Raw genomic sequence first — 13010 nt, 5'->3', positions numbered from 1 at the left:
GTTCCCTGTGCTATACACAGGTAATCATTAGTTATCTATTTTATATGAAGCAGCAGCAGCAGCCGTGTATATATGCCAGTCTTAATGAGTTCTTGAAACTAACCTCAAAAGTTTTATCATATACTTGATTTTTTTTCTGTGCTTTTCCTTCAGTTTTATTTTCTAATCAATGATATCTGGGAAACTTCAGCAAAAGCACAGTTTGAGTTAAAGAAGTTTTCCTAGAACAAACCATGAAAGGAATGGCTCTGTGGGCTGCATGACACATGGATTTTGGCGTATCTCAAGAAAAGCTTCTTGTTGACCTTCTTCCAACTGGTAACCATGCTTTTCTTCTCTCCTCTTCCATCCAGCCCCCCACGCCGGAGTCAGCCCAGCTGAATACTATCATCAGATGGCCCTGTTAGCCGGCCAGCGCAGCCCCTATGCAGACATCATTCCCTCTGCTGCCACCGCCGGCGCAGGGGCCATCCACATGGAGTATCTTCACGCCATGGATAGTAAGTGGCAGGGCTGTCTTCTGTAGCCCCGGGCATGGCCAAGCTAATGCATGAAAGGGAGAGGAAGGTCCTAAGATGAGTTGATCACCTAACTTTCCAAAGCAGAGAAGGAGGCGGCACTGCCAGGATTTGGGGCTCTGGTTTGCTTGGTTTGCCAGGAAATTCCCACAGACTTGGCCATTGAAACTTGCCAATTAGCTCACCTTATGTCAGTGAACTGAAAGAGGCAGGCAATTATAATTTGGCAGACTCAAAAAAACACTAGTCGGCTCTGATTGTCTTGGTAGCAGAATAAGGGAATGTGTTTGATTAGATGAACATGCTCATGACCAATCATTTCTTGATTTTATAGATTTTATGCTTTAAAAATGAGCTTAAAAAAAGAGACCTATACTTGATTTCATGTTTTTCATGGGCTTATTTTTTTCTTATTTTCCTCCTATGTTTTCTTTTTTTAAAAATGTTATTTTAAGCGACTGTAGGTCTTATTTATTTAATTTATTTTTGGCTACGTTGCGTCTTCATTGCTTTGTGCAGGCTTTCTCTAGTTGTTGCAAACAAGGGCTACTCTTTGTCATTGTGTGCACTCCTGTGTTTTCTTTATGTTAAAAAATTCTGTGTCACTGAGACCTCTTATATAGGAAACAAAAATCATTTCCACATCAGAAAGGGCTACTCTTAGTACCTAGGAGTGGGGGAAACTGGGATCACTGGATGCACTTTAAATGACTTACTTTTGGATCCCTCAAGGCTTATGATGAGTCTTTAGTGCCACTTCTCTAGACTAGAGGTACAGATGAGAACCTGTGATTATCATTTCTCAGAATATCTAAGAGTTTTTATCCTTTAGGTTCACATCCATTTACTAGGTGCCAGGAAGTGAAGCCAAAGTGTCATCCGAGGTATACATAATGCAACCCTTTGAATACGAAGATAATGTGAGTTTGCGTAGGACATATGCTAAAGTTTTGTTTGTTTCTTCTAGTAGCAGTGATTAACTTGTGCTTCTGTATCTAGAGGCTGTTTGGATTCTTCTGTGATGATGAGTGGACCTTGGTCCACTCTCTAGCAGTGGTTAACAGTTCAGCTCTCAGATTTACAATAGACAGAAGACGATTGGTCTACACAGTGTAAAACCTACAGCTCTGGTCCCCTTAATGTCATGAAGTAACTTAGCTGGGTTACCTAGGAACACTGCTTGGATGGGTTTCCACTGGGGAGTTCATTACCTCACCCAAAGTGAAAGAAATATGTTACATCTTCCACAGGGATTTTGTGGTTCTGCTTTGTAGAAGAAAGAGTTTCCATTGCAGATTCATCATGACCACGTTTCAATTAGGGGTTGTTGGGAAAAAAAAAAAAAAGTTGAGTGTTATTATGCAAATCAGTTATTTAAAAATCTGCAAATAAAGAATTAAAATAAGAGAGACTCCTTGGAAGGTCAACCCATATTACCTTCTCTATTTGATGAGAATGTGTTTAGTCAGGCAATGGCGGTTTTTATCTAAATAAAGGATGAAGCTACCCTTTTACTTAGTAAAAACTAATTAAAGGCATTTTAATTTGCCAGAGTATATGGTAAATTGATTGTCATTAAGTAGGAATTTAGATATCCTATTATTCATCACATAAAAAGAAACCTCCTTTTTCTTTGTCAGAATCTTTCATTAGAATAGAGAAACAAAACAATTAACAGAAAGCCAGAGCGGGAAAATCTGTGTTGGAACAATGAGACTGCTCAGGCTTATATCTAGGAGGAAGCAGGGTGATCAGTAGAGACCTGGGCCACTTCTCTTTCAGCTGCTTTGAAATCCTCACCTTGTAGTTTAGCTGTTCCCTTCAACAAGGGATCCCAAATCACTGTCCTAAACGCTGATTACTTTCTTTGCTTAGTTGCTAGGGGATTGGGAAGAGCATAATAAAGGGTTGGAAAGCATTTAAAAAGTACTATATCCCTGCTCTCTGAAGTAGTTGAAATAGCATTTAGCTTAACAAAGAGAATGTTCTTCTGTTTTATTTTTTTTAATCATTTTATTTATTTAAGTGGCTGTGCTGAATCTTAGTTGTGTCATGGCATGTGGCATTTTTTTTTAAGTTGTATCATGCAGGATCTTTAGTTGCCTCATGCAAGCTCTTAGTTGCAGTATGTGGGATCTAGTTCCCTGACAGCAGATCAAACCCAGGCCCCTTGCATTGGGAGCGTGGAGTCTTGTTCACTGGACTCCCAGAGAAGTCCCCTGTTCTTATGTATTAAATATAAAACCTATGAGAATTTTTTCAAGGGAGAAGCGAAATGAGGTTAAATTTCTACATTGGCTCTGCAGTAGTGAAAGCAGAGCCAGCCTGGGATCGAGGGGGTCATTCTACTCCACTGTAACAAATCTTCAGGACTCATCGGTTGGGAGAAAAGCAGCAGTAAACTTTTTGGACGAGCACCTGACTTTTAAATGTGCCAACAGTGGGCTTACCAGGGTTGCAGCCAGCTTTGGGTTAGAGTATTCCTGTGTTGGGCATTAGAATGAACAAGCCTGTTTTATGGCTCTAATTCCACCTTTTGGGATTCTAGTGACTTAAAGATAGGAGAGCAAGTAATCCCTATAAGGAATATCCTAGAGAAATCCTAAATGCTCCTGAAAACCACACTGTATATATGGTGGAAGCTGACTTAAGTAAGTGCCCATCTTGGAGGGGAAAACAGAGGAGATGGACTAACCAGGCCCTAGGGAGCCACGAGCTTCCATGAAAGGCCTTGGCCTCTATCTTCGGACGATGTGAAGGGATATAGGCCCCAGTGTTTCATAGCATCAGATGACCTCCTCATCTAGTTAGTGATTTAAATCAGGGCATCAGCTCTGTCTGAAATGTCCTGCTACTTCTAACTCTGCCAGGGATCATCGAGTCTCATTGAGAATGATTACTGTCAAGGATGATATGGAAGTTGACCAGAAGTCTGGTTTGTCCTTGAAGTCCTTTGGAAGTAGAATGCATTTCCTCACTGAAAAACTTCTTAGATGAGATTATCCTCTCATAGTGAGTAAATATGAAACATTTATGTGTAAAGCTGATGTCATAATAAAAGATGCTGGTTTAGGCAATAAAAGCTGTGAACACAGTGGGACTGCTGTTTCTGTACTCACATGGCCTAAATCATGTGGGTCATGAAACTTCTAAATGAAGAAATTCAATTTTCAGTGTGCCTGAAAGAAGTATTTGAGTAGGGACCACATTTGTCATTCAAATTGGTTTACCAGTTTTATATTCATGGATGGTACTAAGTTCCAGTTTATGATTTATTTTTTATTAGCTATAAAGTATGTCTATTTATCATTATAATAATGTCTGTAAGTCTTTCATAGTCATCTATTGCATTTCATTAAATTATCTTAAATCATTTTGGATTGTTATCTTGTGTCAAAGTTCACCTCTGATGAAGAAAATATTCCCAATTAGTTTTCTATAGACCAGGTACCCAGACATTTTTCTATAAAGAAGTCTTACCCTCTACTACCGTTTTCTGTGTACCCCCAAATTGCCATGTCCCTGTAAGCAGATGTACCCATTCTTTGAAACAGAAACCCTCCATTCTTTCTCAAAAGTAATTATATTTGATTTGCCTCTTACCTAGTAGGATTATATTCTCATTCTATTCTCATTAAGTCATTAAACTTAGTTTGCTCACTCTGTAATGTAAATGTGACCTTAGAAAAGGCAGGAGTGGGCTTGTGGGCCACATTTATAGTTATGCTCTGAAATCTAGATCTCTTAACATCTACCAAATTGCAGGCAAATGGGCATTTAATTTTTCACTCTCTGTGTAACAAGCATTGTATTAAGTTGACAGGCATTTCAGCGTGAGTTACTAACCTCTAGAACAGAGCTTCATCCGTGGAACCTTCTTGAAGTCTCAAAACTCTAATAAATGCATAGAATTAATTGATTGATTAATTGATCAATCCAATAACCAGAGAATTAAAATTGACTCATGTTATCTTATTATAATGCTTAGAGGGTCCCTCCCAACCTGCCCTTGGAGAATGGGTAAACAAACCATAGTCCCAAGCTTTTAAATGTTTCTTGGGACTTAGGCTGTTAGATAATGGGGAATTTAAGGCAGGGTCCTTCCGTTTCGGCACTACCAGGACTAGATGATTCTTCATGATGAGGGCCTGCCCTGCACATCCCTGGGTGTACAGTAGCTTCCCTACCCTCTCGATGTTTCTAGCACCCCCTGAGTTATGATAACCCAAATATCTCCAGATGTTGTCACATGTCCCCTGGGGGCAAAATCTATTCCCACCCCTCCATCGAGAACCATTAATTTAGGATAATGTATTTATCAGTTTTTTCAGTAAAGCCATAAATAGTCCGTGATCAGATAGCTACAGAAATCATGGGGAAATGAAGGCATAACTAAGCTGGATTTTTTTTTTTTATCTTAGGATACTTTAATTCATTTTTCCCCTTTGGCTCATTGCTTTAAAGCCATGTGTGTTGGGAGTTGGGAGGATGGGTGCGATGTGACTGTGGGAACCACTGTCTTTGTCGCTTGTGGTGAATTAATGATGAGAATATCTAAGCAGCCGTCAGATTCATAAATCAGTGGAAATGAGAGGGATAACACATAAAAGTCTTTCCCTTTTGTTTAGCAATTTATCATTTTGCCTGCACATTAATAAACAAAGCTCCCCTGAGGTAAGTCCCTGGAAGATAAATATTTCTCCCTAATTCCCTCAATTGTAGCCAGTAGAACACAAGCGGGAAAAGAAAGGTACTTGTCACCACTGGTCGCTGGCTTCTTATCCTCCAGTTCTTGCATGTGGGGTAACAGGAATAGATAACAGGTACCAAGTCCAGCCACAGGTAATCAGATTCTGTTTTGTTTATATAACAGGCACCAGATTCCCCAGCCCTAGGCTGTCAGCCCGGCCGAGCCGAAAACGTACACTGTCCATATCGCCACTGTCCGATCATAGCTTTGACCTTCAGACCATGATAAGGACATCTCCCAACTCCTTGGTCACGATTCTCAATAATTCCCGCAGCAGCTCTTCAGCAAGTGGCTCCTATGGCCACTTATCTGCAAGTGCAATCAGGTATGTATTTTCCTTAAATCCATGATACATTTCTTTAATAAAACACCACTGCTTGCCTGCACCTGTGTTTGGGGTACTGACTGCCTACAAGGTAGAATTATAACAGGACACTGGGACTGACCTGAGATGGGGATCCAGGTTAAATTTCACTACAGTGGGTTCCAGAGCCAATTATTGTGCCGAAAATACTTATTTTGCAGATGTTAGTTAGCAGCTCTTAAAAAGAAATAGTAGTTCTTTGGGAATGAAGAAATCCACTCCATAGAGACAGTGAGAATGGGGATCTTTTTTCCCCTTACTAGTTATAGTTCCCGAGAGGAAAAACTGACTTCATACCTGGTTTGGGGAAAATTGCAAAGACAGGACACAAATCAAAAGACCAGATGTGAGTCTTGTCTCACAGGGTAAAGGTGTGTTTTGAGAGGAAGAAAGGAAAAGGGACATCAGGGTGGATTTTTTTTGACCATATTGAGTGGCGTGCGCGATCTTAGTTCCCCAAACAGTAATTGAACCTGTGCCCCCTGCAGTGGGAGTTCAGAGTCTTAGCCGCTGGACCACCAGGGAAGTCCTGACAGCAGGGCTTTTGCCGGATGGCTTTTGCATCCACTCTTCGGTAGTGAGTCTTGGCGGTGATTTCCGGGAGGTCTGGAGCCCCGTAGGCTGCCTGCGTAGATGGGGTGAGTCTCCGTCACCCTTGGGTTTGCACATCGTGTCCTTCTTACCATGAGCCTGTGGAGACCATCGTTTTGTACTTCTGGGCCTTAGGGGAGGTGTTTAACTTTCCAGTGACTGTTGATTGTTGGGTTTTGGAATACCAAGGCTTTTTTTTTTGTCATTCTGTTTTTAAATAAATCTCTTTCAAACTTCAAAAAGCAGGGTTTTTAGTCTAAAGGAATTGATGCGACTTCCATGATGGATATACTATTAGGAAAACTCTAACAGTCCAGAAAAATGTTGCAGTAGTCACATACAATATATACTAGAAATGATGAATACCATTATTTTTTCTGTAAGTTTCCATTACAGTTTTAATTCTTTGCTAGTTCAGTTATCAGCAGTCTCCTTTGGCAGGCATATTCAGTTCAGTTCAGTTCCTGTTGTGTCTGACTCTTTGCCACCCCATGGACTGCAGCATACCAGGCTTCCCTATTCATCACCAGCTTCCAGAGCTTGCTGAAACTCATGTCCATCGAGTCGGTGATGCCATCCAACCATCTCATCCTCTGTTGTCCCCTTCTCCTGCCTTCAGTCTTTCCCAGCATCAGGGTCTTTTCCATTGAGTCAGTTCTTCGCATCAGGTGACCAAAGTATTGGAGTTTCAGCTTCAGCATCAAGTGTTCAAATATTATAAATCTCCATTTTGATATGATGTCATTTTTCTTCTGTATCTGTTCTTTTAATATTGTCAAGAAAGTATGGAAACATGGAACAGAACAAATAACTGTTTACATGATAGACTTGTGGTGCTGGAGAACTCCTGAGAGTCTTTTGAACAGCACAGAGATCAAACCAGTCAATCCTAAAGAAAATCAACCCTGAATATTCATTGGAAGGATTGATGCTGACGCTGAAGCTGCAGTATTTCGGTCACCTGATGTGAAGAGACAACTCACTGGAAAAGACCTTGATGCTGGGAAAGATTGAAGGCAGGAGGAGAAGGGGGAGACAGAGGATGAGATGGTTAGATAGCATCACTGACTTCTATGGATGTGAGTTTGAGCAGACTCTGGGAAATGGTGAAGGACAGGGAAGCCTGACAGGGAAGTGCTGCAGTCCATGCGGTGGCAAAGAGTCTGATTTGACTGAGTGACTGAATTACAACAACATGATAGCAATTGGTACCTACAGAGGGGTCCTGGGGTAGTTTCAGTATTAGCTGATGTGGTCTTAAGATACGCTTTAAAGTCAGGCAGAACTGTAGTCAGATTCCAGCTTTGCCATCAGCTGTGCAAACCATACTCGCCTGTCGGCTTGGAAGTTCCGTCTTCACATTTGTAAACTACAGACAAGATTCCCGCTATAGAGGAAAGGGGTAACTTTTATTAAAGCTGGTGCGGATGGTCAGTACCTGGATGTAGACTGCTGTCTAAGGGCAGAACCTCAGGAGAACTGGCCTTGATGATCCATCCAGATGAGCCACCAGGGCCTGGCCATGCTATGCTGTAATCACCCCAGTTTGGCTCTGAGGAGTGTGCCCATCTCCAACCATGGCCCGGCTGCTCTGCACTCCTGGCAAATTTCTCTGGGATCATAGATTGCTACTGACCATATCTCAGTCTGCTGAAATCATATCGTTATTATGTGACTTGCCTAGAACTCATAGCATCAAAGTGGTGGAAATGGGGCACACAGTGAAATTCACAGGAATGATATTTATTTCTTCATTTGAGTTTTCATTTCGTCTTTGTTTTTCTTCCCTTGTGCTCTCTGTCCAGCTACTGTGACTTTATAAGGCCTCTGAAGGATTTAGATTAGAAAATGGTGCCAGATGGTCGTGATGCTGTCTTTAATTTGTACCCCGCATCTTCACCAGCTTCTTAATCTCCTCCCCTTCTCCAGATAATTTAGTATCAGTCCTTAAGAAACTGCCAGTATCCTGACTTGGAATGGTTGTTTTCCCCTGCCACCAAGGGGCTACAACAGACCTGATTATTCTCATTGAAGCTGGAAGCAGAGACCCTAATTCAGTCCCCAAGAGACCTGTTTGCAGTCAAATGGCTAGGGCCATCAGGCTCTCAGGTCACCCTTGCCTCGGCTCCTCGCCAGTCCCTCTTCACTCTTGCAGCCTGACCTCTCGTTCTTCAGTACACAGACACTGTGTGTTAGGATAAGGCATAGCTTTGGATGCGTATAAAGTAATACAGATAGCCCAAGATGAGGTCGCCTTGCCATAACAATACATTTATTAGAAGAATTACGATCGGCACCACCTGCCAGGCTTTGAGCTGGAATAACCTTAGTGCTTCGCTAGCCCTGTTCCAAGTTTCACTTTGCGAAATCTGAAGACTGACTGGAGGACTCCTCAGTAAGTGGGAGGACTGGTGGATGACAGGGAAGGAAGCTGCATGAAGAAATGTACACAGGGTAACTTTCTCAGAAGGGAAAGATGCAGAAGCGAGGGTGAATTTAGCATTCATCTCATCTCTGCTTTGTACCCAGGGGTGTGGTTGGTGTGAGATGCTCTCACTGATTTCATCTCATGGCAGTTTTGGAAAGCATAGTGTTACTCTTGTTTTACGCATAAGCACAGAGGGTCTTTGTGAGAGGCCCAGCCGTCCACTCATTTGCTTTTTAATTTGCACCAGACACATTTGACTTTTACATTTGACTTGTGCATGTTTTCTAATCATAACCTCCTTCTCATGTGGACAGTGCATATAGTAATGGTGTCAGTTCAGTTTCTAAAGATATTTTTCAATGTGTGAAGACACATGTTCGGTTTTCTAACAAGTGTCCTTCACATGCATGTTCCAGTTCCAGCGCTCTTCTCCAAGAGGCTGATAATAGCATGGACCTCTGTTTAAAATCCCCTACTGACTTGCTCATCTGGTACTTTGCCATATGTCTCCCTCCACCAAGACACAAAGGCCAGAAGGTCTAGGACTGTGATGCCTTGTTCATGGCCACACTCCCCACACCATTCCATCTGTGCCCTGTCACCTTGACAGCACTCCACACATATTTCTGGAGTGAGTGAATGAAGGAGCTCTTTAATGAGCCGTTAGAATTCAAATCACCCTCCTTATTAAAAGGAACTTTCTGTGTGGTGGATGAATGATTTTTGTTGTCAGAAGGTTATAGTCTGTATGAATAGTAATGTATCCATAAGTTGATAGATATATAGAAATGCAGAGGGATGAATACAAAATAAAGGGCTACAAAAGCAAATGTTCATCTTCAGTTTGTATATGGTTCTTGCATGTGTGCCTGCTAAGTCGCTTTAGTTGTGTCTGACTCTTTGCGACCCTATGGACTGTAGCCTACCATGCTCCTCGGTCCATGGGATTCTCCAGGCAAGAATACTGGCGTGGGTTGCCTTGCCCTTCTCCAGGGGATCTTCCCCACTCAGGGATCAAACTCAAGTCTCTTATGTCTCCTGGATTGGCAGGCAGTTTCTTTACAGTGGTGCCACCTGAGAAGCCCATTTGATTCTTATGTTGATGTATTTACTTAATAATTTAGACTGCCATAAAAATTCCATATAGACCACATATTTAATCATAAAAACCCATCTACATGTTAAGAAATTGTTCCTGATTATATCTGACTTATTGAGACATATTGTCCAAATGTACATCACAAGTATTTTTTGTACCATAACTAAGACAATCATTTAAAAGAATAACTCTATGCACTTGGAAAGGATGTTGTGAAATACTGTCTCAGAAAGTTTTAAATTCACCATCACCCTGAGAAATGCCATCCAAGACTTGATGAGTCACATTTATCCAATACAGTCTGTATCCTCTGTATGGGGAAGGCCAATTTTTATCCAGTTAATAGTGTTAAATTAGAAATAGTTTGACCTCTGCTAATACCTTCCCCTAGAAATAGAGGAAAGATTATTTCAACTGACTCTCATCTTCCATTTTCTAGGAAACCTAAATGAAATGAAGAAGTGAGTAATCCATTCATTTCTAACCCACCAGTTACAGCTTTCTCTCACTTTGGGTTTAATGGCAAAAATGAAGATGTCTTCATATCCTTAGCAGTTTCAGGTCTGGCTCAGCTAGGACAGACATCTCGGTGAAAATGAGAGTTGAGTGCCCAGAAGTGCAGCCTCACAAATGAGGGTGTGTTTTCTGTGGCCAGTACTGACCAGCTCTGCCTGGTGACCAGAGAACGGAAGCATCAGCCCTGCTGGAGGCCCCTGGAGTAAGGGTGCAGTTGGCAGGTCCAGTGCCGTTTCCTGAGCAGAGTAGGAACCAGTTCAACTTTCACAGCAGCTTGATACTGCTTTGTTACCTGCTATGAGTCAACTAATTTGTGTCTGAGAAACAGCTCGAAATGACTTGGGTGGGAAACACTGAAGAATAGAAGAATGAATCCAGAGCCAAATAACCAAAGTCCTTAAAACTCTGATTGCATCTTCTAAAAATTATGAGACAACCTTGTCTTCCCCCAGAATCAGTGGAAATAATAAATCCTGGCTAAAAAGGATACTTTTCATTTATTCCCAGATGTGACCATTGGTTTTAGGTAGTACTTCATTTAATCTACTACTCACTTATCCCCCAAATATTTTACTGCAGTTTCAACTGTGTGCTGGTCACTGTGCTGGGCATCAGGGCTGCACAGATGAATGAGAGACATGATTCCTGTCCTCATGGAACTCATGGAAGGGAAAGGCTTCCAGTCAGATACGAAGTTAGGATGTTTGGAGACTACCAGCAGCCCAGGTAGCAGATGAGGCAAAGCACAAGGTTGGAGGTGGGCAGGACCAGGTGGTGTACAGTGTGGTCTACTGATCCAAGGCCTGTAGGAAGGCTTTGGGCCCCAGCGAGGGTGTGTTGTTTTAGAGACCAGGGAGCTCAGGGAGGTTTGTGAACTGGATCCAAGGCACTTAGCTACTTACTTGGCCATACCTGCCAGGTCTAACTGTGGATCTCCTTTTCTGTTTCCCTTCTTTCTCTTAAAAATCCTCCAGTGGGACACATGACTAAAGGGATTGGTAGGAAGTGCTATTTATAATAGGAATATAATCATGTCTGGTGATGCTTTTAAAAAATGGATGATGTTTTTCTAACTGTGTCTGCATGACTGGCCAGTTACATAATTTGGGTTGTTGTTGTTGTGCTTGTGTGCAGTCATGTCTGACTCTTTGTGACCATTTACCATTAACTTCATGGTAAATGAAGTTAATTTACCATGTTACTTTCAAGTATACAGCAAACTCATTCAGTTATATAGATGCATGTGTGTGCATATGTATTCTTTTTCATATATTTTTCCATTATGGATTATTATAAGATATTGAGTATAGGTCACTGTGCTATATATTAAGTACTTATTATTTATCCATTTTATATATAGTAGTATGCATATATTAATCCCAAGCCTTCTAGTTTATTCCTTTCAGCCTTGCTATCCCCTTTGGTAACCATTACTTTGTTTTCTTTGTCTATGATTCTGTTTCTTTTTTTGTAAATAAGTTCATTTGTGTGTTTTTAGATTCCACATTTAAAAGATATCATGTGATATTTGTCTTTCTCTATCTGCCTTACTTCACTTGGCACGATTGTCTATGTGAATCCATCCATGTTGCCGCAAACAGCATTGTTTCATTCTTTTATGGCTGAGGAATATTCCATTGTGTATATATACCACATCTTTATCCATTCCTCTGTCAGTGGACGTTTAGACTGCAGCATGAAGTTTCCTAATCCCAGTGCCCAACCTGAAGAAATGCATTATAAAAGCATCACATGAGTTTCTTCTAAGTATCTTTTAAAAATTCATATCTGAACAGAACTGACCAAATTAGGGCAGTTGCAAAAATGTGTTTATAGGTTGCTAGCATTGATTTTACTTTAAAAATATTTCCTAATAATCTATAGCTGCTGCATATTCTTCATTCCTCCTCACTTTGGGTAAGAGAGGGTGCCTTTGTGACTCGGGCTTTCCTGTGACCACCCGCGTCAGGACTCTGCAGTGGTTCTCACATCAACCTCAGGCCAGCCCAGCTCCAAGCTGAGTTCTCCAGGTCAGGGAGGGGTTCTAGAGATGAATCTGGAAACTGATGATGAGCCTTTCTATTGAAGCCAATGTAGATAAAATGCATGGAGTATTAATCACTCTGTCCCGGGCAACCCCCTACACCCTGACCCCACATTCACACAGAGGACCTGTGGTATGGAGACTCAATGGAAGGAGATGTTCCATGCAGCTCTAAGGAAAGCTTATGTGTTTTTTTTAGGGAATGGGTAGATGCCATGTGGACTCAAGTCATTAAACAATAAGATAGAAACTTTGACCTGTAAGCATGACATGGCTGGGTGATCCAACCTCTTGCCATCTTTCTTATAGTTCCAAGTCTTTAAAATTCACTTTTACTTAGAAACAGGTCTTTTCAATATTGTAATCAGCTCTATTTACTCTCCTAGTATAAAAGACTACAGCAGCACACATCCCCTAGTGTGTGTTAATCACTCAGTCATGTCCCACTCTTTGTGACCCCATGGACTGTAGCCCACCAGGATCCTCTGCCCATGGAATTCTCCTGGCAAGAATACTGGAGTGGGTTGCCATTCCCTTCTCCAGGGGATTGTCTTGACCCAGAGATTGAACCTGGGTTTCCTGCATTGCAGGCAGATTCTTTACCATCGGAGCCATTCAGCTTTATTCATTGTACTATTATTAATTTATCCAGCCCATCCCTATCCTCTTCAGTTCAGTTCAGTCACTCAGTCTTGTCTGG

At 41.5% G+C, this 13010-nt stretch overlaps 1 protein-coding gene across 5 annotated transcripts in view; it reads left to right on the top strand.

Annotated features, from left to right (window-relative positions):
- The window catches only part of GLI3 (GLI family zinc finger 3), a 319343-nt gene that overhangs the window by 220297 nt on the left and 86036 nt on the right, over positions 1-13010 (top strand). For all 5 annotated transcript variants that reach the window (XM_070369350.1, XM_070369351.1, XM_070369353.1 and 2 more), the window contains 2 exons: positions 354-500; positions 5392-5593. In XM_070369350.1, the coding sequence (XP_070225451.1) occupies positions 354-500; positions 5392-5593 (349 nt within the window). The remainder of the gene's footprint in view (positions 1-353; positions 501-5391; positions 5594-13010) is intronic.

Source organism: Bos mutus, chromosome 4 (assembly GCF_027580195.1).
Source record: "Bos mutus isolate GX-2022 chromosome 4, NWIPB_WYAK_1.1, whole genome shotgun sequence".
NCBI lineage: Eukaryota > Metazoa > Chordata > Mammalia > Artiodactyla > Bovidae > Bos > Bos mutus.
Note: the sequence above shows the minus strand (reverse complement) of the source record. Positions and strands in the feature narration are given on the sequence as shown.